The sequence below is a fragment of the Rhyacophila brunnea genome, unplaced genomic scaffold (assembly GCF_057557595.1).
Source record: "Rhyacophila brunnea isolate RB1 unplaced genomic scaffold, BYU_Rbru_1.0 scaffold_22, whole genome shotgun sequence".
NCBI classification, from domain to species: Eukaryota; Metazoa; Arthropoda; class Insecta; order Trichoptera; family Rhyacophilidae; genus Rhyacophila; species Rhyacophila brunnea.
The window spans coordinates 34,292,238-34,318,284 of NW_028232882.1; the positions used below are offsets into that span (position 1 = coordinate 34,292,238).

At 35.2% G+C, this 26,047-nt stretch overlaps 1 protein-coding gene across 1 annotated transcript; it reads left to right on the forward strand.

Moving 5' to 3' along the window:
- The first annotated feature begins 6,875 nt into the window (after window positions 1–6,875).
- Window positions 6,876–16,215, forward strand: PGS1 (Phosphatidylglycerophosphate synthase 1). The gene is made up of 5 exons (XM_085949520.1): window positions 6,876–7,916; window positions 8,935–9,146; window positions 10,070–10,140; window positions 10,471–10,566; window positions 14,774–16,215. Exons 1-5 carry the CDS (start codon window positions 7,070–7,072, stop codon window positions 15,024–15,026), a joined length of 1,479 nt encoding a protein of 492 aa, XP_085805646.1. The 5' UTR covers window positions 6,876–7,069; the 3' UTR covers window positions 15,027–16,215.
- Window positions 16,216–26,047: the final 9,832 nt, after the last annotated feature.

A 26,047-nucleotide genomic window follows, 5' to 3' on the forward strand; every position in this document is an offset into this window, starting at 1 on the left:
ACGTGTTCAACCGCATCACTGATACTCACAAGTGTAATTATTATATAAAGAGAGTAACCCCTCTTATTAGTGACATTCATTCTTGATATTTAATTGAAACACCATCTGATCTCTGAATCTGTATTCCTGTATTGCATACTTTATAATTGTGCACTTTAGTGACGAATAAAATATAAGTTCTTAATAATCTTCAAAAGCCTTTGATTGATACACCTACCACTCCTGTTGCTAAGATAACCACATAACAAATTAATTGGCGCAGCCGGGTAGGATATTGTCGGTGTGACTGATCATCACATTAAGTTCCAACTTTTAACTGACAACTATCTAACAGCAACGTGGTAGAAATCAATCTGATTTGGACGGCGACGTGCTTCCAAAATCACCGATTTGAATAATCTGGAAAGGACAAGATCTTCAGGATCAGGACATCAGAAGTCATCACAACATCACAGTAAGAGCAGTGAAGACCTCGTGCGTAGCAGCCAGAAGACTTCGCTCGCATATTCAAGTAAGAGCAGTGAAGACCTCGTGCGTAACAACCCGAAGACTTCGCGCGCATATTCAAGTAGGAGCAGTGAAGACCTCTTCCCCGTGCAGCCACTTCTATCAGAGCAGCAAGGTCCTCATCTTGGCAGCAGACGTCATCAGTAAACTCTACGTCCGTGTGAGTAGCAGCCAGAAGACTCTTCGCCCGCATATTTGGTCGTCACGATGTTCCAGCTCATAATCATCATAAAACTGTAAGTTTTTACATAAATTGTCTTTTGTGCCATTTGTTTTGTTTAAACGTGTTACACAGTTTAGGTATACATCACACACAATTAAATATGTCTACTCCACAGCTTGACGGAAAAAATTTGTCGTTAGACACGTTAATGAAGTTTGTCCCTACATTCAATGGAGAGATAAAAAATTTAAATCCTTTCATTAGAGATTGCGACTTTGCAATACAATTAGCAAACGAGGCATTAAGCTCAACATACTGTAGTTAATTTTACTTTTGACACTTGGTTAGAGTTAAGAACATTTCTCATTAAAACTTATTCGGAAAATAAGCATACTTCACAGTTAGAACTAGAACTAAGGTCATGTAAACAACGCTTTAATGAACCAGTTTTCAATTTTTTGCAAAGAATAGAAACTTGTATGAATAATTTATTAGATTCTAATAGGTATACAACAGAAAATAAGTCAGAATTAAAAGGTCGTAATGACGCGATTCAAGAAAGCGCACTTAATACTTTTATATTAGGTTCTATGCCAAGAATTTCTTCTGCTATCAGGTATTCGAAAGCCTCTACATTAACCGAAGCTGGTCATGTAGCTATGCAAGAAGAGAAAACTCTTAAGGCAATGGATGAATTAAGTAATTCGTTTTCCAAAATGAATAGACCAAGTCACACGTCATCTAATTATTTTCCAAACAATAGTCAGAATCGTTCAGCAGGTAATCCAAATAAATTCATTAAGAAAAATGAAGGTAGAGTTAGTCATTTTAATTCAAGTAAAAATAAACCGAATTACAATAATAAATTTTGTGAATATTGTAAGCGAGCAGGTCATGTAGTTAATGATTGTCGTTATCGACAGTGGGATAATAGGCCTCAGGTTAACAGGAATAATCATGTTTCTAAAGATTCTTTAAACGGAGTGAATTCCGGAACAACTGCCGTGTCCCGGAAAATAAACCTAGCAATGGCAGAATATTAAATACTCAGTTAACCAGTGCTTATATAAATATATCTGCAATAGAATCGAAAAATAATTCGTTAAAATTATTAATTGATTCCGGAGCAGACGTGTCATTAATTAATTGTGATTGTTTATGTTCTAATGTACCAATATATAACGAAGAGCAAATTAATTTAAAAGGAATTAACACTTGCGATACATCATTAACAACATTAGGTTATTGTTTTGTAAATCTTAATTTTAACAATTTCAATTACATTCATAAAATGCATGTTCTACCAAAAGAACATAATGTCCCTTTAGATGGAATCTTAGGTGAAGATTTCCTTAACAAGGTTGAAGCCGAAATTAGTTATAAAACTAAATGTTTATCATTTCAAGAATTAAGCATTCCATTTTATGTTAGAGGAGACGGATCTTCTAATACAAATAATGGATATATTTTTATGCTTCAACCTAGGTCAGAAACATTCGTCGAATTTACTGTTTTAAATCCTGAAATTAAGGAAGGATTCGTTCCGGACGTAAAAATATTAGACGGTGTTTATATATCTAGATGTATGACGTCAGTCAACTCTAGTTCAAAAGCTTTTGCAAGCATTTTAAATACTACAGAAAAAGTAGTAAAAGTAAAACATTTATCTCTTAATCTGTATTCCTGTATTTCATACTTTATAATTGTGCACTTTAGTGACGAATAAAATATAAGTTCTTAATAATCTTCAAAAGCCTTTGATTGATACACCTACCACTCCTGTTGCTAAGATAACCACATAACAATTATTATAATAGTGAATTCTTCAAATTTGAAGAGATCATTAATAGCTGATACATCACCAGTTTGCCCTGAACTTATAGTAAAGTTATGGAAGTGAGTATTTTAACCTAAATAACTGCATTTTGTTTTGATAAATGACACAAAATCCCAACGGTTATATGAATTCTACAGTATGACCCGGCAACTACTATGACGTAAAAAATAATTATTATTTCAAATTATTATTAATCAAACATTGTTTGTCTTTATTTTACTTTTAATCTAGGTATTTCTATGAAAATAAAGGCGATGCCATTATTTATTTTTGAATGAGCTGATAATTAATATTTTAATTTAATATGTATGTTAGTAACTATTTATTTGGTGAATATTATATACTTAGGATATTGGTACCTACCTAATATTAGCAGCCAATGGTAATTAATTTATAGATGCTATTATTTTGTGTTGTCATTCCAATAGTAATTAATATATAATATTTATTTGGTGGTTTGTAATAAGTTTAATTGTTAATTATAGAAATATATAGATATAATAATATACAGATATCTAATATATAAAAATTAATATTTGTGTGTTTGTGTGTTTGTTTGTTCGTATTTAATGCGCAGCCATACCGTTCTTTCGATTGCGATAAAACTTTGTAAACTTATTGCTTGCACTTGCAGAAAGAGTATAGGCTATACTAATATATAAAAATGAATGTCTGTCTGTCTGTATGTCTGTCTGATTGTGTGTCTGTCCCGTATGCGTTCCTATACCATTCATCCGATTGCAATGACATTTTGGTAAGTGGTTGTATGCACAGCCATGAAGGTTTCTAAATTAGAAAAATCATCATCTTCTTCATTATATCTTCTTTTATTCGTATGGTTCCTATACCGTTCATCCGATTGCAATAAAATTTTCGTCAATAATTGTGCCAACACCCGCGAAGGTTTCTGAATTAGTACAACCATCTTCTTCTTCTTCTTCTTCTTCTTCATTCTATCTTCTTTTATTCGTATGGTCCCTATACCATTCATCCGATTGCGATGAAACCTTCGTCAGTTATTGTGGTAACACCCGCAATGGTTTTTGAATTAGTACAAGTATCTTCTTCTTCTTCCTTGGTTCCTATACCATTCATCCGATTGCAATGAAATTTTGGTAAGTGTTTGTATGCACATCCATGAAGGTTTCTGAATTAGAAAAATCATCATCTTTTTCTTCTCTTCATTCTATCTTCTTTTATTCATATGGTTCCTATACCCTTCATCCGATTGCAATGAAACCTTCGTCAGTTGTTGTGTTAACACCCGCAAAGGTTTCTGAAATAGTACAACCATCTTCTTCTTCTTCTTCATTTTATCTTCTTTTATTCGTATGGTCCCTATACCATTCATCCGATTGCAATAAAACCTTCGTCAGTTGTTGTGGTAACACCCGCAATGGTTTTTGAATTAGTACAACCATCTTCTTCTTCTTCTTTTTCTTCTATTCTATATTCTTCTATTCGTATGCGTTCCTATTCCATTCATCCGATTGCAATAAAATTTTCGTCAATAATTGTGCCAACACCCGCGAAGGTTTCTGAATTAGTACAACCATCTTCTTCTTCTTCTTCTTCATTCTATCTTCTTTTATTCGTATGGTCCCTATATCATTCATCCGATTGCGATGAAACCTTCGTCAGTTATTGTGGTAACACCCGCAATGGTTTTTGAATTAGTACAAGTATCTTCTTCTTCTTCCTTGGTTCCTATACCATTCATCCGATTGCAATGACATTTTGGTAAGTGGTTGTATGCACATCCATGAAGGTTTCTGAATTAGAAAAATCATCATCTTCTTCTGCTTCTTCATTCTATCTTCTTCTATTCGTATGCGTTCCTATACCATTCATCCAATTGCGATGAAAATTTGACCAGTTGTTGTGCGCAAGCCCACGAAGGTTTCTGAATTAGTACAACCATCTTCTTCTATTCGTATGCGTTCCTATACCATTCATCCGATTGCAATGAAACTTTGGTGAGTTGTCGTGCGCACGCCTGCAAAGGTTTCTGAATTAGTAAAACCATCATCTTCTTCTTCTATTCGAATGCGTACCTACACCATTCATCCGATTGCAATGAAAATTTGGTGAGTTGTCGTGCGCATGCCCACAATTTTTCTGAATTAGAAAATCATCTTCTACTTCTATTCTTATGCGTTCCTATACCATTCATCCGATTGCAATGACATTTTGATCAAGTGTTGTGCCCTTGCCCGCAAAGGTTTCTGAATTAGTACAATAATCTTTTTCTTCTTCTATTTGTATGCGTTCTTATGCCATTCATCCGATTGTGATGAAATTTTGACCAGTTGTTGTGCGCACGCCCGCAAAGGTTTTTGAATTAGTACAACCATCTTCTTCTTCTTCTATTCGTATGCGTTCCTATACCATTAATCCGATTGCAATGAAACTTTGGTGAGTTGTCATGCGCATGCCCACGAAGATTTCTGATTTAGAAAATCATCTTCTTCTATTATTCGTATGCGTTCCTATACCATTCATCTGATTGCGATGAAACTTTTGTCAGTTGTTGTGCGCATACCTTCGAAGGTTTCTAAATTATTATTATATAAAATACAAAGTTTGTTGTTTGTTTGTTCCATCCAATTTTGATTTTTTTTTTACTACATATTAATAACATTAATAACGTTTTCATATTTTGGATTCGATTTTAATTTAGTGTTCTTATGTTTGACCTTTACAACAACAACAACAACAAGTATTAATATAAAATTGTTAGCAAGTACGAGTAAGTACCACCATAAAACATTGGAGAAATCCGTGACGTCGGTTAGTAATTGAAGTAGTAGATACCTACTTTTATTTAATAAACAAAAACCGATCGCCGATAGTCGCTTGATTTTGAAGAATACTGATGAGCAGGTATTAAAAGGCCAATAGTTAAAGTTTGTCGTCATAAGTATGTCACCTCGTAGCATAGTGAATAATTCGTGGACTAGGTCGTAAACCCAGGAGATGCAGGGACGATCCTGCCGGGTGTCTTACTTTTTTCAAAAAGATTTTTTCTATTGGTTATAATATATTTTCTCAGAAGTGATTTTAAAAATTATGTGTGTTCAATTATTAGAATGGTACATTCTTAAATCTTGTGAATTATTCGTTCAATAAAAAAATAGTAAATTACTTAAAAACTAGTTTATTTGGTACTTAATCCGAAAAAACCGAAAAAGCGATTGCCGCATGTTATTAATACATACGAACTTCGGTGATTACGAACATTAAGTATTTAAATAGTAGAAGTAATTATTAACAATTATCGTGTAAATAAATATAACATTTGAGGCGCGTACATTTTGACCACTCAGTAATCCGTGGGCCGTGCAGCAATACGCTACGGTCTTAAATCCCGAACGTCCTTATTTGGTCCCGAATATCCATTATTCTGAGAGAGCGCTAATAATTTCCCGAATATCCATAGTGAGTACTTGTAAATAAAACGTATTTTCTGTGCATTTAATGATTTATAACAGTATATTATTCTTGGAATCTATTCTTAGATAATGTTGCAATCATACAGTGTAGAAAGAATGATTGATACATCTACTGATATTTAAATATACGACAATGAAATTTGTTTTTCGTCTCCTGTAAAATTGACATTTGGTCTATTCGGGAAACAAATCCTATAGCGACGATACTATGAACAAAGCAATAAATCTTATGACTGTGCAAGCTTTTTTTCAATACAATTCTGTTACGCAAAAAATATCAGTTCTGTGAATTACTATTGATGGCCTGTGAAGGGCAATTTGGTTGAATACAATTATTGTTTTGAAAGTTTAGGTAGATGTATGTTCTAGATTATTTAGTTGTTAACCAGCTAACCGCTGTTTCGCACATTCATAAGTCTAAAATTTGTATGGAACATTACAAACTCAGAGATACTCAACAAATTACTTTATTTTTAGTAGAAAAATTATTTATTATATCATGTTTAGGTATTTTTATATAACAAATTTATTTCAATTAAATCTGAATCGTAATGCAATATTATATATTCTGATGAGGGTCAAGGATTTTGCGAGACGGCTCGCTGTCCTTCGGGGATTTTACGAACCGGTACGCCATCCTCGTGATTCTTACGAACAGGAACGCCATCCTCTGGAAATCTACGAGCCGGAGCTGTGCTCCGGTGCGTTCTGCTCCATTCCGAGCGCTGTGTGAATTATTGTATTAATTTCTAAAACCATGTCATTAGGACACCAAGCTTTCTGCAAGACCTAGCGAGACAGCTGATTCTGTTGGTATTATTATTAATTAATGACATTGTATGTTAAAGTATCCCCACTTATGAAGCAATATTAAAAGTGCATTACACAGAATAGCCATAAATGTTTAAAAAGCAAAGTTTGACATTTTAACTGTCAAATTCAGACGTCAGTTTGATTGAAGGCCAGTATAAAAATTCGTTGAAAATGACAGATGCTCAGGATATTTTTCACAAAATCTATAGAACGTAGAAAAGAGTATATAGTGAATTGATCTTATTATGTCTTTTTAATAATATTAATGTGATTTCATGTCGTAAAATCCAAAACAAAATGTGGCGACGTTTCACAACCACGTTAGCTGACGTCCAGCAACAACCCATCGTATTTCCTGAAATTATATCAACTCCAAAGATGGCCTCGAGTATTTTTACATTCCGAAAGCAAGAGGTAGAATTATTTAACTGGCTAATGTCGGTGGCTCCCTGCTTTCCAGTCAAAGCGAAGAATGTATCAATAATCAACGAACCCAAAGATTTCTACGATACACTATTGAAAAAATGCCAAAATGCACAGAAAAGGATCACCCTGGCTAGTCTGTACCTCGGGACTGGATTACAAGAGAAAAAACTGATATCTGTCATAAATGATAACCTTAAAATTAGTGGCGATTTAAAAATAAACGTTTTATTGGATTTTCAAAGAGGAACCAGAGGGGAAATTAGCTCAAAAACAATGCTCTTACCGTTATTAGAAAACCACAAAGAAAACTGTAGAGTTTCATTGTATCACACACCGTATTTGAGAGGTCTTTTGAAAAGATATATACCACAACGTTGGAATGAAATCATTGAATTACAACATATGAAAATATATTTAATAGACAATACTGTTATAATAAGTGGTGCAAATTTATCAAAGGATTATTTTACCAATCGACAAGATCGGTACGTGGTGATCGAAGATAAGAACTTGGCAGACTTTTATGCGAATTTGGTGGGTGAGGTGCAAGAGTGTTGTCTGCAATTGCAGAAAGATGGTTCAGTTGAAGTAGCGCACGAATCACCGTCCCCTTTCAACGATGATAAGAATAAATTTATTAAATACGCGCGGGGACGAATTGAACAATTTTATCACAATTCAATTACGAAACAACTCGATAAAGGACAGAATCATATAGGTAAGACCGTTATTTACCATATAGGATAAACTTTAGCTAAATTCACATAGATTTGATGCGTACACAATTTCTGATATTTTTTAAAGCATTCAATGGGGTTTTCAGCCAATGAGATTTTATATCACTGTGATGTAGGTGAACCCAAATTCTTGAGAATTCTATTTACAATTTTATATTTTTAGACTGCTCAACTAAGTAATAAGTAATGGGTAATTTTACAAAAAAAAAACTTCATTTACTTAGGGCCGTATGCATGAGATTCCCAAATATTTTATAAGCTGCAAATGTAATCCGTTGTTTAGCGACGTCACGAATGTGACGTCATATGTGTCATGGCGTCCATATAATGGCAAACTTATAAAATTTCATTCCGTGATCATTAATTTAAAATTTTGAAATTCTAAATGTGTCTTAAAGTGTGCGAACGGTACCATATTTATTTAATAATAATTATAAATGAATAATTATTATGAACTTTTAGTAATTTATCAGTTATTTTATCACATTTAATTTATAATTTTACTGCACGAAAGGATATAGTATTCCCAGTAAACTTTTCCATAATGGGCAATACATGCAACATTTCTTTATCTTGACATTTTGTCATAGCATTTCTACATTTTTCGTATAATATTAAATAAATGTAATAATATTATTTTAAAAATGATACTGAACACTTGCACCAACAAACGTCTGCTGCATAGCTGTTAATATTATACGTGTTTGCTGTACGGAATCCATTATTGAAGTGACAAATAAAGAAGCCATTTTGAATGATGTGTGACGTCACATTGCTTACTTCAGAAACAGTAGATCAACGCTATATGGTGGAATATCGGTTGAATAGCTTATAAAGTATTTGGGAATCTCATGCATACGGAGGTTAGGCTTATAAAATAATGTAATGCAACTTTCATAACGTTTTTTTTAAATTCAATGAAGTGGGAATAAAGTAAGAATGTTGAAGATTTTTCTTCAAGTTCTTATAACTAATTGAGTTGTTTTTACAATATTTCAGATAGCAGTGATACATGGGTGATTCCCCTTATTCAGGCGGGAGGCCTAGGAATCACATCAGACAGTGAAGCTACAAGACGACTGCTTTCATCCGCTCCTGAATCAGGCAAAATTCGACTGGCTACGGGATACTTCAACCTCACGAGGGAGTATGCAGAAGCTCTGGTCAATGAATGTAACGCCGATTGCTCACTCCTCATGGCACATCCTAATGTACGTTCAATGTTTCTTAGTTAAAAGAAATAAGGACACAACTAAACACATTCACTGCTGACCAGTTAATTACTAATTAATTACCACATTTAATTATTTTTATTTTATTTTATTTATTAAGGAAACAAGCAGTTACATATTGATTACAAAAATTTTAAATATAATAATGAAAAGTTATTGCAACCAGCAAAGTTTCCATGTATAAATTATTATAATATAGTTAAGCCTGACAAGATAGAGAGTAAGAAGAACATAAATATAAAGAAATTAAATAAGAAAATTACATGAGAAAAATGAGGAAAAATAATGAATAATTAAATTATACACAAAAAAGTAACATTTTACAAAAAATATATATATAAGTAAGTATGTAATATATCTATTTATACATGAAAAAGGTGGATTATTAAAAGGATCAACGGTGGACAACACATGCTAATAGTATCTAACGGCCACGCGCCTAGCGCGTCTTTAGCGCAGAAAGACTTAATAATACACATCATCATTATCTGGAGCACGGCAATTCTGTAGTGGGTCCTGGTTCTTCCAATAACTCTCTTCAACTGACCCTGTTCATAGTGGTCGTTTTTCAGTTTGGCCATCGAGCCAGAAATTGTTTGGTCTGCATCTTTTGCAGCCTATATGATTACTCAACATTACAGCGAAGTCTTCCAATCTTAATAGAAGCTCTTTGCTGCTATCTTCGTACAGATCATACAGCAGTGATGAAGGGTGGAGGTAGGCTGTTAATATCCAACATAAATGTGCACACTAAACTTTGTCAGTCATACTATCATTGAACAAAGAATACGAATTGCAGATGTTGTTGTGCACTTATAATAGATTCACAAAAAACCACAAAATTGAATAAAATAGAAAAGTTATTGGACCAAAATATTTTATCAAAATGTCTTCTTTTTCAGGCAAATGGTTTCAAAGGTGCAAGAGGACCAGCTGGTGGTGTACCTGATGCGTATTCATTGTTGGCCAAGAAGTGAGTGTACTAAATTTATCATATTTTTAAATATTTTGACTACCTCCAAGGAATGTTTCCACTCCTCTCTGTTTGCCGTAAGCTTTCTCCACAGCCTTAGCCCTGAGGATACTGTGTTTCTTTCCACATTATCCAACTACATACTGCAGTCTTGGTCTCCTTACCCTCATTTCCCTTCGTCCTATTGGAGAGGAACCTATATAATCTGAATCAATTGTGTATTTGCATAGTGTCTTTATACCAATGGACGAAACCCTGGCTAAATTCAAATTCCATCAAGTATCCTCCTCAGTGGAAAGTATTAAATATTTTACTGTTTATCTTTCACAGATTTTACGAGTACGTTGAATCTAATAGGCAAGAAAATCGCATCACTTTACTGGAATATGAGAAACCGGGATGGACTTACCATGGCAAAGGATTATGGTGAGTTGTATTAATTGTAATTTGTATCATACTGACGTACACCTCGGTCCCGGAATAATCTCAAAGGCATTTAATCTTCAACCAGCCCTGCCCTTAGACCGATTGAGAACCTTTGCTTAGCTAGCTCAATCTTATTTGGGAGAGGGTGGTCACCTAAAGTTCTTGTCCGACACTATATGAATGCACTGTGACAATATTATTTAACTTTTTATTGCTTAGAATCTCACCTAGTAGTAGGTTGACGTCTAGGTCATTAATTATCTAATTGACCTTCAAATCAAATTTACTTTCGTAAATATTTACGTAATCACCAATGACAGCTGATCTCCTGTCACTTGTCTTTGAATCAGATGTTTTCCGTAGAATACATCGCGGGTTATTGTTTTAAATAAAAAAAAATAACTTCTTCGATAATACTGATTTAATTGTTTATTTAAATTAATTTCAGTAAATAGATTTATTATAATATTCAAATGTTTATTAACAATTACACAATTTATTTTAGCTTCAAATAATTACTTAATTATTTTATAAACTTATTTTAGTTACTTAATTTTATTATATACGTATTTATTTTAATACTTATTTAATTACACACGTCACACATATTCATGAGGTGATAGTCAACGTCCTCTAGATTGAGGGTTATTGATTTTAGCACTTAAATCCTCGTAAGGGTACTGCAAACCGGTTGTCATACGCGGCTGATGATGAATGATGTCATCGTAAAGTGATGCAATTGTTTACATCGAACGCGAGATAATCGTCACAATTACGATATATTTACTTTTAATGCCTTTCGAACTCTAATCGTGGCAAGGGCTTTCTCACAGAAAACAAATAAATGCATCAAATGCCTCACTATTTACGCAGTTAAATCTCGTATATTCTTCCCGAGCGAATATTTTCAACTTTTTCCCGGCAGAGGAACCAACACAACCTTCCTCTGCGGATTGTACTTTCCCACTCCCAAGATCCTGGACGCTATCGGAAAAATGACAACATTTCTGGCGAATCATAGTCCAGTTAAATGATGACATTCTTGTTTAATTTTATACTGATGCCCATTGGTCGAGAATGTCTTCGTATTCGACCAATTGAATGCTATAAAAATGTCATCATTCTACTAAAGATTTTACATTGCCCAAAATAGATCAATTACGTTATTGATTATTTTTATCCTCTCTCGCGCGGATTAAAAATATTACGTATATGTACGTAAAATGATTTTATATAATGCAAAGAAGATTATAGTTATAAACTAGCTTTAGTTTACTATTGCTATTGCATTTAGCTATTGATATCGCATAAGCTATTTACATGAAATGGTTTATGTTTAACCTTAAACTCTAGACTTCTTAATTACTTACATTTTACTTACAAGACCGTTTGGTCTATCTGAAAGAAATCATCCATAGTTCACTCTGAGTGGCTATGAGCTGCTCAGACTGTACTATGGGACTCATTACATAATTGTTATAGCTTTGTTTAGAGGTAGGCCACGTATTTTCAAACAAAAATCGACATTTAAGGTCGGACTGAAAAGTTGTGACGTCACAAATTTATTGCAATAAATGCCAGCTGAAGACGTGCATTTTTATGGCCTTGTCAATACTACACAATATTATGTATTCAGACTATAATCTAAAAAAATAGTTTTTAGTTATAGCCATTTTTAGAGTACCTACTTATTCAGGACAAAATTTTCAAATGGGATTAAGGGTATGCCGCCTAAGTCTTTGCATTGTATTTTATTACAAAAAATTCTTGATTATCTTCAGTTTCTTGGCTTCACCAATTTACTGAGAATGAATCAGATGGAGATCCGTTAAAGTGAATAGCATTTTCAGATTCTAACATCAAACACACATTGATAGAACAACATGCATTTCTTCGTTGCTCAGCGACTAAAACAACATGGGTGCAATATTATAAAAAACATGTTTCTTTAAATAAAATCTTATAAATTTAAAATTCCTCACTTAAAGAGTTGCTGTTACATATTAACTTATAGTCTTACTACCTATGTAGCACTTAAGCGGCACTCGTAGTCCAGTGCGTAAAGGGCTGGTCTTTTATCCGGGAGCTCCTCGTTCGATTCTTGATGAGGTCACAATATTTATGTGATTTTCTCAACAACTTTGTGATTTTTCACTTCTATTACTAACTAGACTACTGTTTTATTAAACTACTCCTCATGGTCTGTTATAGTCTTAAAAAGAGTATATTATACGTAATATCTCTATATATATAAAAATCTCGTGTCACGATGTTTGTGGTCGAACTCCTCCGAAATGGCTTGACCGATTTTTATTTTTTTTATTGTATATTTGTTAGGTATGAGAATAGGTCAATAAGTATATTTCATACCGCTAGGTGATTAGGGTATCTCTATCCAGAAAAATTTTCTTTAATTTTTTTGACAATTTTTTTTTTGTATTTTTTTTATTATTTGGCATAAAAAAATACCTCTAACCCCAAATTTTCACCCTCCTACCCCCAACTTCCCATTTTTTAATCGCGATTTTATTATTTTTGTATGAACAAATTTAACCGTCGTTCGTATTTCAAACTGAACGAAATTATTTATGTTGTTGAATGACAGATGGCGCTACGTCCGAGAAGAATTCAAGAGAAGCGTCGCGTCATTTTGACATTTCATTCGACATATCACAACGCAGCGCGTGCAAAATTTTGCACAATTTATTTTAATTTATATATTTTTATGTGCGTGTATTACAGTGCACAATGCCAGCAAGACGCAAGGGGGGCCATTTGGGCCGTCGAACGAATAAAGCAACAAACATGCGAAATAGTAGAGCAGAAAGAACAGACGAACAAATCCAACAAGATAACAAAAACGTGCGTGTAAGCATGTTGCAATTGCGTGCATCTCAATCACAAGAGGCACGAGCTGAACGAAATCAACAACGACAATTGGAACGGAGCCAAGCGCGCCGGTTCGTAGTTAACACACGCAGAGCAAATGACCGACAACGCCAACAAGTACATCGAACATTTACATCCGGTTCGTTCCTTCGTCTTGCATTCGAGTACGAGCCAGATATTAAGTATTCTGCTCATCCGAAAGTGCTGATTGGTGCTATGGACAAAGAATGTCCCCATTATCTACCAGAAATTGAGATACCACCAGAACCATTGAACGGCTTGCTCATCGGCACGGTTCCAGATTCAAACCTGTTCCTGAAGTCCATTCGCACATTCAATTCATGCTTCCAAATGACTTCGTCCGGAGCAACAGAAATAGTTCACAATACTGCGGCAAATGGTCAACAATTCCATTCTACGTTCAAAATCAAAGGCCAAGTATACCACAAAGTAGGCTCATTGCTGCCAATGCCAAACGAACCACATACATTTTTACAAATCTACTTCATGGGCGCGTGAGGACATCAATCATGTGGATGCACGTTGCGGCTACAATAGCCTCATTTCGCATAATACCAGGCGCATCGTCAGCGAACTGGACGCCCTATTGAATGAGCACAATGAATTATTGAAATTCTTCTTAGCACACATGCACGAATTGCAAAGTGACAATCACTGAGATCCTGTCACAGGTAATTCATTCATTATGAACATCATTACTCATTTTAAATTGAGAAAATGAATGGTTGATGTTTTTTTGTTTTTTTCGGCGGTCATCGTCTACAGCGCTCTATTCCTCTTTCTGTCATAGATCCCATCCCCACACACTTACGATAAATTCGTTATTTTTTATTTACCAACCAAAATATTCACTAGAAATAATTTATATGGCAGAACAACGTTTGCCGGGTCAGCTAGTATGTTATATTATGTAACATGGTATAATTACTAATTGAGTAGAAATTCATTTTACAAAATGGTTATATAAATTTTATTGTGTTCTATAAATTTGTTTATTAATCGATGGCTATTTGGGTTGTCACGCCATTATCAAGAAGATTGATCTTATTTATTTAATCATTTTGTATGAAAAGAAGAACAGGAAGAAGTATGATAGAAGTATATTATAATATTGACATTATGCCACTATTTAAAATTTTTAAATAACTTAGTATGTAAGAGTGTTTTGTATTCATTTTTGATAAATGTGTTTTATAGACGAGACGCATGTTTTAAAATGAAATTTGACCAGAGAATTATATTGAACGAAGTTTAACATTACAAAAACATAATTATATGAAATATCCATATTTTATAGGTATTACCCGCCCGGTGAATCTCTGCCAAGTCTCACGCTGATCGGCTCACCGAATTTCGGTGAACGTTCCGTCAATCGCGACCTCGAAACCCAGATCGCACTTGTCACCACTAACAAAGAGCTCCGAGAAAAACTGCACAATGAATGTGAGACTCTCCATCAGGATTCCAAAGAACCCGGCAATGAACTGCGCCAGAGATATATTCCCACTTGGGTGCACATGACTGTTGGTGTATTTCGTAACTATTTTTAGGCCATGACATATCAAGAATACGTAAATTTGTATAGTAAGTCGTCATACTATAATTCTTTTGTTTATTATCAGTTTTTTCGATGTAGAACTACAAGTTGTACTGGTAAGGGGGCATATATTATAAAGTTTTGGATATCCCAAAAAGTGCAGAATTTGAAACACTTACTGCTCAGAAACTATAAGAGGTTAATGATTCATGTACCATTGGATAGAGGATAGAGGTATCTAGATAACACTATGTAAACTGATTGTGCCTGATGCATGAGGGGTGCGGCAGTCTTTAGCGACCCTCGGCGCTGCTGCTTGAGTTAGTGCCTGATTGTGTCAGTGTTATTTGATATATGGAAGTGAGCAGTATCTCATTCTGTAGCTTAAAAAACACTATCAGTAGGTTATAAATACCATTTACCAACAGGTTATATAATGAGAGTTACGACATAAGAGTTAGTGAAAGTAGCAGTGAAAATTTCAAACATGCTCTAGGAATTCAAAGATGACATCACGACCGGCGAAATGCCCTCAATGAGATAGCCGATGGTACAAGGGTTTTTAAAAGGTCACGTATGTCGGAAACCACGGACACAAGAGTACAGGTCTAGGTTAAAGTTCGTGTCCGATCTCGTCATCGCATCCGTCAACTAGCAGAGCATCTGATCTCACCCTATAATGCACAACTTTCATTCAATGTGCATCACCAGACGTAGTTCTTTATGTTATTTTTTTATATTCTTTGAATTACCATCTTGTAAGAAACGCTCTCTTCAAGAGAAGCTAGTACCATTTAAGTAGTTTTTATTAAAAATTCACGTAATTTAATAATTTATACAAATTACTTTCATCGTATTGTTATTACCTACTTAGAATATTTATTACCTGGGAGATATCTTGTAGTTTTCAACCAAATTAATTATAAAACTCAAAGAACATTATTAAAAAAAAAAAATTTATGATAAATGGATGTACCATGTACTGTGTTATATTTGCCCGGAAATTTATACATACATATGCAGTTTGCCGAAACACAGTTCGTCGTGAGATGTTCTATCGGAAATAGATGCAATTACTCCTTACGTAAATAAACCACTTGAAAATACGTTATTAAAACCTCCAGAATACAAGGAAAGACGAAAAAAAATCGGTATATGTAGGTACTTATGTAAGGTCGTTAGAAGTTATAGTTCTTTGGCGTAACAAAACAAAAACAAAACTTGTGATTACCTAGATTCTTCGACTAGCTCTTAATTATCTTGTTAAATTACACACTCAAGAAAAAGGGCCGCTTATTGGAGCGCCGTTGGTTTATTTCTATACACTTTAACTCATATTACTAAATTATATAATTATTTCTCGTTGTTTTTATTTTTAAAGTAAACTGTCACTCTGACGTGTAATCGTTTGTTTACGTAAGGAATTGCAAATCGCCGACAATAATAAATTCGTTGCCTAGGCAACGGAACAATTCTACTATCAAATTTGCGTTTGTATACAGCTGACTGATTCACAGCTAACTTCATATTGTTGGGCACTTTCGTAATGGTGTGCGCACGCAGTTCTCAATTTCACTCTCTACCAAAAGCCCTAAAAGAAGTATAACTTAAAAAAATAGGTAGGTATGGAAATTAGAAATGCAATCATAATATTGTATAATTTATATAAAACTGTGGTAGGTTCTCGTATCAAGTCGTACCTACAAATATCTGATTATAATGACAGCGTTATTGATGCCAATCAATATCAAATTAATGTTCTTATTGAATCTCAATGCTATACAGGAATTTCTTTCCGGTAAGACAGCTCACAGTAAACTGTGCCATGGCAAAATGTAATATGTACAATTTACATGCAATTTGTCTGGCAACCACAGGAGAACATAAACACAGTTTTGAAATCGATTAAGCAAGAAATTGTAAATCTACGTTTATACATACTACATTTCTACATCAAAACAAGAATAATTACCATCCTGATGTACATATTATAATTATATAGATGTTATCATTTGATGTAATATTTGTGTTTAAACTCTTTCGCCTCATGAAACTCATTGCGTTTTTAAATGGCATATAGAAACTTATTTTCTCAGCTCAGTAAATATAATAGTTATCCAGTTGTATGCTTTCGCTAGGTACATCAAAAATTATAATATTGTAGAAGGACAGATTCTTCTGGCATTGCGACTACAACAAAATCACTTTGGAATGGTGTTAGTGTAATTTGAAAGTAACAATACCTACACCTAAATGAGTCGCCTGCACTACCACAAGAATCCGACACCATTCTATTAGCAAACTATATTGGAACAAATCTCAAAAATGCCAAAAACTGCACGTACATAAACCACTTTTGTCATCATAATACGAAGTTATTTAAAGTACCTAGGTAAAATACTCATTTGAATATAAATACAATATTATTTGATATTATTCCTTGCTACGGATTCTATGGAATGGTATTTATTAATGGTAGAATTATATTGAAAATTACATAATTATTGACATTCTTTGTATATGTTGTTATGAACTGAATGCAAATTTTGCACAAATTATACCAACAGTGTTTATCAGTGGTGAAGGGTGGAGGTAAACTGTGGAGATCAATCTTTGTCTTCTTCTTCGGCCATATCCGCCCCTTAGTTGGAGTATATGGACACCACCTTTGTCTGCGCGTTGAAATCCTCAGTGGAGGCGTAGCACTGAAAGATGGTCAAGGAGCTACCAGGAATCTTGAAGTAGGCATGTATCAGTCTCTCTGAGACCGGTTCCCATTTCACGAGGCAATAGGCCGCTCCCTTTGACATCAATACTGCCACTCCCTGGCGATGATATTACTCCTGACCTGAGTAAACAATAGAGTAACCCTCAATCAACTCGGCTCCTTTCCCGCGTACTTCGCTCAGCCCTAGGATGTCCATACTGTATGTGTGCATGATGCGTGTGGCGTGCAGGTCCTTTTCGGAGGTACGCATGGTGTGAACAGTATATGTACCAATGCACATGCTCGAGTTGTCAGAGGGGATTACTCTATCGGTTTCGTTGCCCATATCCATGCTGGGTCGTTGGTTTACAGAGCCGGTTGTCGTCCAAGGCTGCTGTGATGGTATTAATCGGTTGTTTTTAAGGAGGCAAGGTGATTAGCCCAGCGATCCCAAGGCCTGAGCCACGATAGCCCTGAAGGTTGGCTCGACCAGGTTTTTCTGTCAGGGATTTCCTTCACTTAGTGAGGAGGCCAGTTTTATGGCACCAGTTGCTAGCCCTTCGCCCCCTGCTGTTAGCTACAGCTTACGCTGCATTGTCCGGAGGTCGCCGCGGGGAGGCCAGCAGATAGGACTTGCTGGCAGTTTGACATTTCCCAACTTTTGCTACGGACACATCTACTGACGTCAATGTGTCCACTTGGGGCCGACCAGCCGTTGACCACCACCAACATAAATAATGCACACTAAACTTTGTCAGTCATACTTATTGTTACTGAACTAATAATATAATTATTGCAGGTGATATTGGTTAGTTTTTAACATTCAATGAAACCCTGCCTAACCAAACCATAATAGATATTAGGTAAAAAAAAAATTATCTGTTATCGTTTGGTTTAATCAATTAATTGAAGAAAAACCACCTGCAATTTGTATTATTAATTCAATGAAAACAAATAAGCATTACTGATAAAGTGTGCATTATTTTTGTTCGATCTCCTCGCCTACCTCTACTATTATGGTATGGTAGGCAGGGTTTAATTGAATTTTAAAAACTAACCAATAACATCTACAATTTGTATTCTAGTGCAATGAAAACAAATAAGTATGACTGACAAAGGTTCTTTGCCCATATCCGCCCCTTAACTGGAGCATATGGACACCACGCGGCGCCTCCAAGAATCCCTGTCGCTCGCCAGTCTTCTTGCTTCGTTCCAGGTCAAACCAGCATCCCGTAGCTCCGCCGTATACACTCTGTAGATTGTATTTAGCGGCCTTCCAGGACGCCGGAATCCGGTCGGCTTGAAGAACAGGCAAGCCAGGTTAAAGTTCTCTTCTGGCATCCGCAGCACGTGGCCGAGCCAGGTCCAACGTCGCCTCTTCACTTTCAGCGTGATGAGAGGCTGCTTGGTACGTTCTCTTATCTCCTCGTTGCTCCTAAAGTCATACCACCGCACACCCAGTATTCGTCGCAAACATCTGTTTTCGAAGCTCAGTATACGGTTGCTCTGAGCCTTCGTAAGGTGCCATGATTCGCTACCGTAAAGCAGCACCGTCAGAATGCAAGCGTCGAATAGGCGGCATTTGGTTTTGACCGAGTACAATCGTGAGTCCCAGACATTTCGCATCGAGTTGAATGTTGCTCCAGCCATTCCCATTCGGATAGCGAGCTCTTTCTGCAAAATGCCATCTCCCGTGATGTGTACCCCCAGGTACTTGAAGCTGTCGACGCTCTCGATGCTCTGTCCATCGCTAATCAGAGGGAAATCTGGATCAGGACAGGTGCTATTGCACAAGACGTTGGTTTTCTTCGCGTTGATTTTCAAACCAACGCGAGAGGAGTTGTTATGCAACCTGTCGATTGTCTCTTGAATGCCCTCGATTGAGTTGTCGAATAGGACAGCATCATCGGCGTATTCCAGGTCGCATAGCTTCACCGTGGGGGTAACAGGTATGCCTCGGTCGGGTGGTATTGACTTCCGTAGTATGAAGTCAAAGAGAATGATAAAGAGAAACGGTGCAAGGACACAACCCTGTCTGACTCCGGTCGTGACCCCGAACCATTCCGTGACAGTGTCTCCAATTCTGACACAGCATTCGCTATTCATGTTCATTCAAAGGTTAGTGTGCCCTATTCATGTCAGATCTCCACAGCATATGTACCGTCACCCTTCGCCACTGGTGTTTATATATAAATCTTTTGTTTTTTAGAAATACAACCGAACTTAAAGTCTGTATTCTATAAACTGGCGTACACGTCACACGAAAGCATTGTGCCTTCGCGTTCAACTGTTCAAGTTTTCAATGGGAGGGAACGAGATGGATGGTGAAGCGGGGGGGAAACCGGCATGCCAGCTTATAGAAGACAGACTCTAGTCAATATCTCAGTATTCGACATACATAGTTTTCAATAGTTTATAGGGTTGCTTATATTACCTGTATCTTTAATATTTTGTACATTAGATTTGTGTTTTGAAATCTTAATTAATGTTAGATTGTATTAGAGTTTTGTATAATGTAAATTTTAAGGCATCTAAAATAATTTTCTGGTGATTTTTACGTACCTGCTCTAACATTCGTTGATAAAAATAATTTTAATTAGATTTATACCTGTCTATTGAAAACTTAATATTAGTTTATGTTTTGTCGTGTGTCAAATTATCTTAATAAAATTTTGTTATTTATCTATGAGTTTTTATTGTGTTGATGATGATGGTGATGTAGTACAGATTGTCATATCGGACAATTATCGGTGAGAATCACCAATGACGTCCCTAACAAAATGCCGCCCCTAGGCAGTATTAAAATGCTGCCATATTTCTTTAAAGAGTAGGGGGAGGCGGGGCTAGTTGTTACGGGGGCATGTTGTTACATCCTAGATAACTCTCCCGTTATATGGTCCTGTGGCGTAGGTGTCACACAGGAGACGTAAACATCCTGTCCGCAGTTGCTGACGAAAGGTCGCCTGCATTAATTGTATGTAGTTGAAATAAAACCATTTTGAGTGAATTTCGTGTCCAAAGCAACTTTTGTTGGCCAAATTTGAAGTTTGATTGTTACCAAACTATAAAAGGTAAGTTTTTTTAAAGTATGCTATTAAAAATCTATATATTTATGCTCGTATTTTGTATATTTATCGAAGTAAATATAATTCCCGTGTTAATGTTAAAACAATTTCAATTTTTTTTGGGTCAAAGGGGCTAGTTGTTACTGTATGAATTAACTCCACTCACTACCACTTTACTACAAATTCTTTGTTATCTTCTTTATTTGCAATAGGTAGGTACTTATACCATCTATTTTTATCCTTCCAGATTACAATCTTACAATGGTAAGGACAAAAAAAACAAAACCGATAGAGGTAAAATTTCCCAGGAAACCGACAACAGAGCGGCTAAAGAAATATTTGAAAACAGAATATCTCTTAGAAAAAAGCTGCCCAAGCATACAAAGTAAACTATATGACCTTACAATATTATATTGAACATAAAAAAAACCGTCAGACCACTTCCAAGTTAGTGGGGTTACGCAAAACCTCGCCATATATTTTCTGTCGATCAAGAAAACGAGCTTGCAACATACATAAGAAAATGTAGCAAAATATTTCATGGCCCAAGGAACTAAGAAACTGAAAAAGAAAGTGGTGTTATCTTCTTCGGACGCAGAGAATGAAGAATGCTTCTGTTTGGAGAATTATACTTTCTTTAAACCTGGGCAAGAGTGTATCCAATGCACAACATGCAAAAATTGGGCTCACATTTCCTGTATTCGTGGGGATAAAGTTAATTTCATGTGTCAGAATTATGATGTTACTGACTAAATATAAATGCAAAGAAAATCACAAGCAAAAAACTTACTTTTACATACACTTTCAATTATTGTTTTAGTTGGTAACAACGTGCCCCTACCCTGTAACAACTTGCCCCCGGCTGGGGCACATTGTTACACTTTTCATTTTTTGTTTTTAATGCTATTGTAATTTTTGTAAGGTATGTATGGATACATTACCAACAAGATATATACCACTAAATCTAATTCAAATGCCATCTCTGCTTCAATAGACAATATTGCGAGTCTACGGTTTCAGATAGATAGGTACATTTAAAAATATACCTGACAACTTCCAAAACTCGCGAGTGAGACTGGCAAACATATTTGGATAAATTTTAAATTAAGTAAGTATGTACCTACCTATAATTCAAATATAATTCGCAAATCTCCACGTGTCATTGCTGCTCACCAAGAACGTGACGTTCAAGAACAACGTAAGTAAACTAAACATTGCGAACCCTACAAAAAAATCTGTTAAAACTTTTATAGTGGTACCTAATTAATACATCTTGTTTCCAACCAGTGAGATAAATTTTTTAATGGAAAGATATTTCCATTATTACTAAGTTTAGGTAGCTATTTCTATATATACGAGTACCTAATTATTCTCCTCAATTTGCCGCTCTTTGGTTGACTGCCGCCCCCAAGCGACGCTCAATCTGCCTACCCCCACGGGACGTCACTGAGAATCACGTCGGTTCATTGAAGTTTTGGCATAAAGTATTTTCAAATAATCCTTAAAATTCGATTGTCATATAATATGTAATGATGTATTTTTGAATGGATGAAATTATATTAATTGGGAACATACCTACTAAATAAAATAGTACCATTATTGAATGATAACATATAAGACCTCCGCGAAGAAATCCAACGCATCCCATGACCTCCGAGATGGTCAACAGGGCCATCAAATAGCTGAAGGAATGTGCTCGAATATGTAAAAGTTTTTATGAATTTGAAGATATATGAGAAAATAAAATATTATTGGTTACAATTTAAATGTTTTATTTATTTTTAGAAATCCATTCCAAAAACATTATCCTCTTGTTTTAATAATTATTTATTTTCATTTGGATCAGTGGTAGGCAAACTCATTAGTCAATAGAGCCAAATATCAACAGTACAGTGATTGAGATTTCTTTTGAGAGCCAAATTTATTAAACTTAAACTAGATATATATATGTAGGTACACTGCTTAAACTTAATATACTTTAATTAAACTTTTAAGACTTTATTCTATTCATGGCTGAGGATCGTGACCACATTTGAATTTCGCCATCATTTTATTAAACTATAGGGACACTCATGGCTTTTTTTTAAAAATAAAGGTGCCGAAACGCACTTATTGCCAAACTTCTTAACTACTAAAGAGAATTATGTTCAAATATCATTTAAAGTAACTTTTTCTATGCCACGAACCGCACGAAAAATTAAACAAACAAACATTAATACAAATAAACAACTAAAGTTGTAAAAAATATAATTGTAAAAACATCATATATTTGAATAAAAGTATGTAGTTATTTCCATGGCCCCCACATCCTAAAACGGTCCCCAGTCCAGGATCTTTGGTGGGCCCTCTACCTATGACTAAGGTTAAAGGCAGTGTGACGCTATATAGTAGCGTTTTTCAAATGATGTTCGAGGTAAAGTTAAGGGTACATATTCAGTGTATTAACAATCGTAAAGGAAAAAATGCAATTACACAACCGCATATTTTTAAATGGTAATACCCCTGAAGGAAATTAGCGCCGCAGGCGATTTTTTTACTATTAGAGCAAATTTGTCATGTGCGTGTCTCACTTATCTAGTCGATCCCCCAGGCTAGAGCCCTGTCAGCCCCTGTGTAGTGGCAATGGTGATCTCCAGAATTCAGTCCACTTCTCGTCTGGCATATTGTCTCGATTCCTTTTACTCATGGCCGAATGTCTTCCACTGAGTAACCACCGATCAACGTATTTTGATAGGATCGAAAAGTGTCAAAGGTGGTCTGACGAGTTTGATGAACAATAGTATCGAAACTGTTTTGGTCTTCAACGAAGCTCTTAATGGGGTAATAATTAGATTCATTTGTGAAAATTTGCGTTCACATTTACTTGAAGAAATGGTAATAGAATTCAATGCATATATCAAACGAGATAGTTTTTCAGGATATGTTTTTTCATATGAGATGATTCAGGAAAATTAACTTGTACTATGTAAGATAGAAAGTAACATTGTTTTGTCTAATTGCTTTTAAAACATTAAAAATACCGTGTAAAAAGGTGCCGGAATGCCATTCCACCGCGTTGCATTACAAAAAAAGCCCCGGGTACACTGAATATAACTTGATATAATACTTAATAATGATTTTATTTATTGATAAAAACTAAATTGTTAGTAAGGTAGCCATAAAATTAATCATGACAAACATTTAATGTGAACAATGGTCTTCCATCTCCTTGAAAAGTTTGGGTAAGTGACGACACCCCGGTCCTGGTGTGGCGCAGGGGCGCTATAATTCTGAACCGGCCCTGTTCCAAACCAGGTTGAGAACCCCTGCTCTCGGCTAGCTCAGGCGAGGGGTGGACGGAGGAGGTCAAATAAGAGTTCCGATTGAGTACTGGTAGCACTCCACTGTATTAGTTTATAAAAGCCACCTAGTATTAGAATGACGTCAGGTATTGTATATATTATTATTGAAAATTCGCGGTCCCCGCATGAATCACCAGAATCAGCTGTCCACTATTTACTGACATGAAAGGTTCATTACCACCATTAATTTTTACTGGCCAGGGTTATATAGTGACCTAATTACTTTAGGGTTCAAGAACTATATTAAATTAAAAGTCCATATTAGTGTTATAATTATTTATTTATTTTAAATTTTATAATTATAGTAATCTTTATAATTAATTTTTATTTAGATAAATTTATTCATATAATTTCTCTTCAACACCTTTCTTCACAAAGATTTTATTTATAATTAAATCCGAAAATATCTATTTATATAAAAACTTATTTTATTACACTTAATAATTATTTCTTATATTTAGGTATATTTATTTATATCAAGCTACGTGAATCTTTACACTTGGGTAGCACTTTCTATAAGGTTGGAAACCGCTGGCACTTTTCTAAATGTACCTCGAGGTACCTCACTACTAAATACTTATTGATGACTCACTTACTTAGCTAGTATTCATACTATGACGTCACACGCTGTGATGCACTTACGCGACAGAGGTACTTATGTACGTATGACTCCCGAGATATCCTATTCGGAGGATTTTCCTCGGAAAATTCCCACTGGATTAAGACTGTCATTTGAAGCGGCGAGATCTACTGAAATTTGTATGAAAAAGGCCCAGTTTTTATAATGAACCTACAGGTTTTTCCCGGAAAATTGACATCAGAGGGTCTGATGTTTTTGAAGGTTTTGGCGATTATCTCCTCAAACTTCAAGAAATCTAATCAGAAGATACTAAAGGTAAATAGCGACTATAATTATCCCTCCTATAGTATATATTAAATGACTCTGAAATCTACGGAAATGTGGAAAATATGTATACATAATTTTTCCGCACCAATGGAACCACCTCCATCCCCTTCCACCAGGAAAAGACAACATTTTCGGACCAATTGAATCGTTTTCTCGCTTCTTCCACCAGGTGAAGGCAATACCTTTGAAGCAATCATGGAAAAGTAGTTCGTTTTTCTATTTTCCGAAAAATTAGGGATCTCTAATCACGTTAAAAAGGTCCGCTCGTCAAGCACTTTCGGTAACCAGACAAAACAGAACATGACAAAAGAGAAAATGACAAAACAGAACAGTGACAAAACAGAACAGCCAGGGGAAAATGAAACATTAATTTTTGTGGAATCTATTTAGGTTAGGTTAGGTCATTATTTCGTTGTACCTAGTCACCCAATCATTTTGAACATATTATATTGATTAAGATGAGATATCCTAAGCTTGCCGGCAAAGTCCCGTTTATTTGAGGCTTTCTAGCGATTAGGTATGCAGAAATTAGGTATATAATCTGATTTATTATGGCGTATTGAAAATCTGTGCTATTAAAAATCTATCAACATAATAAAGATAGGACAATTTCAATATTAAATTTATATTTTTCCTCAAAGGTCCATAGTTATATTTATCATTGTTCTGTTTTGTCATGTTCTATTTTGTTATTTTCTGTTTTGTCATGTTCTGTTTTGTCACTGTTCTGTTTTGTCATGGAACCGGTATGTAATAAAGGTAATGGTAAAAGGTAAAGGTAAATACCTACATGACTGAAATTACAATTTCATTATTTATATTAGATTCACGTAACCATCAATTACAACATTCGATTATTTCTTCTTATTTTAATACGTATATAAAATCATTATTTGTACTACAAGCATGGCCCCCACAAGTGGGGGGCTGACAGGGCTCTAGCCTGGGGGCCCGGGCTCAGAAGGGGCCCGGCGAGGCGAGTCGACTAAATAAGTGAGATAAACACACATAAAA

Bases quoted from the DNA above. Each gene is read 5' to 3' on its own strand.
- PGS1 (XM_085949520.1), top strand. From the start codon at position 7,070: ATGTGGCGACGTTTCACAACCACGTTAGCTGACGTCCAGCAACAACCC. The intron at 9,147-10,069 runs GTACGTTCAATG...CTTCTTTTTCAG, and splicing joins TCCTCATGGCACATCCTAAT to GCAAATGGTTTCAAAGGTGC. The intron at 10,567-14,773 runs GTGAGTTGTATT...CATATTTTATAG, and splicing joins TACCATGGCAAAGGATTATG to GTATTACCCGCCCGGTGAAT.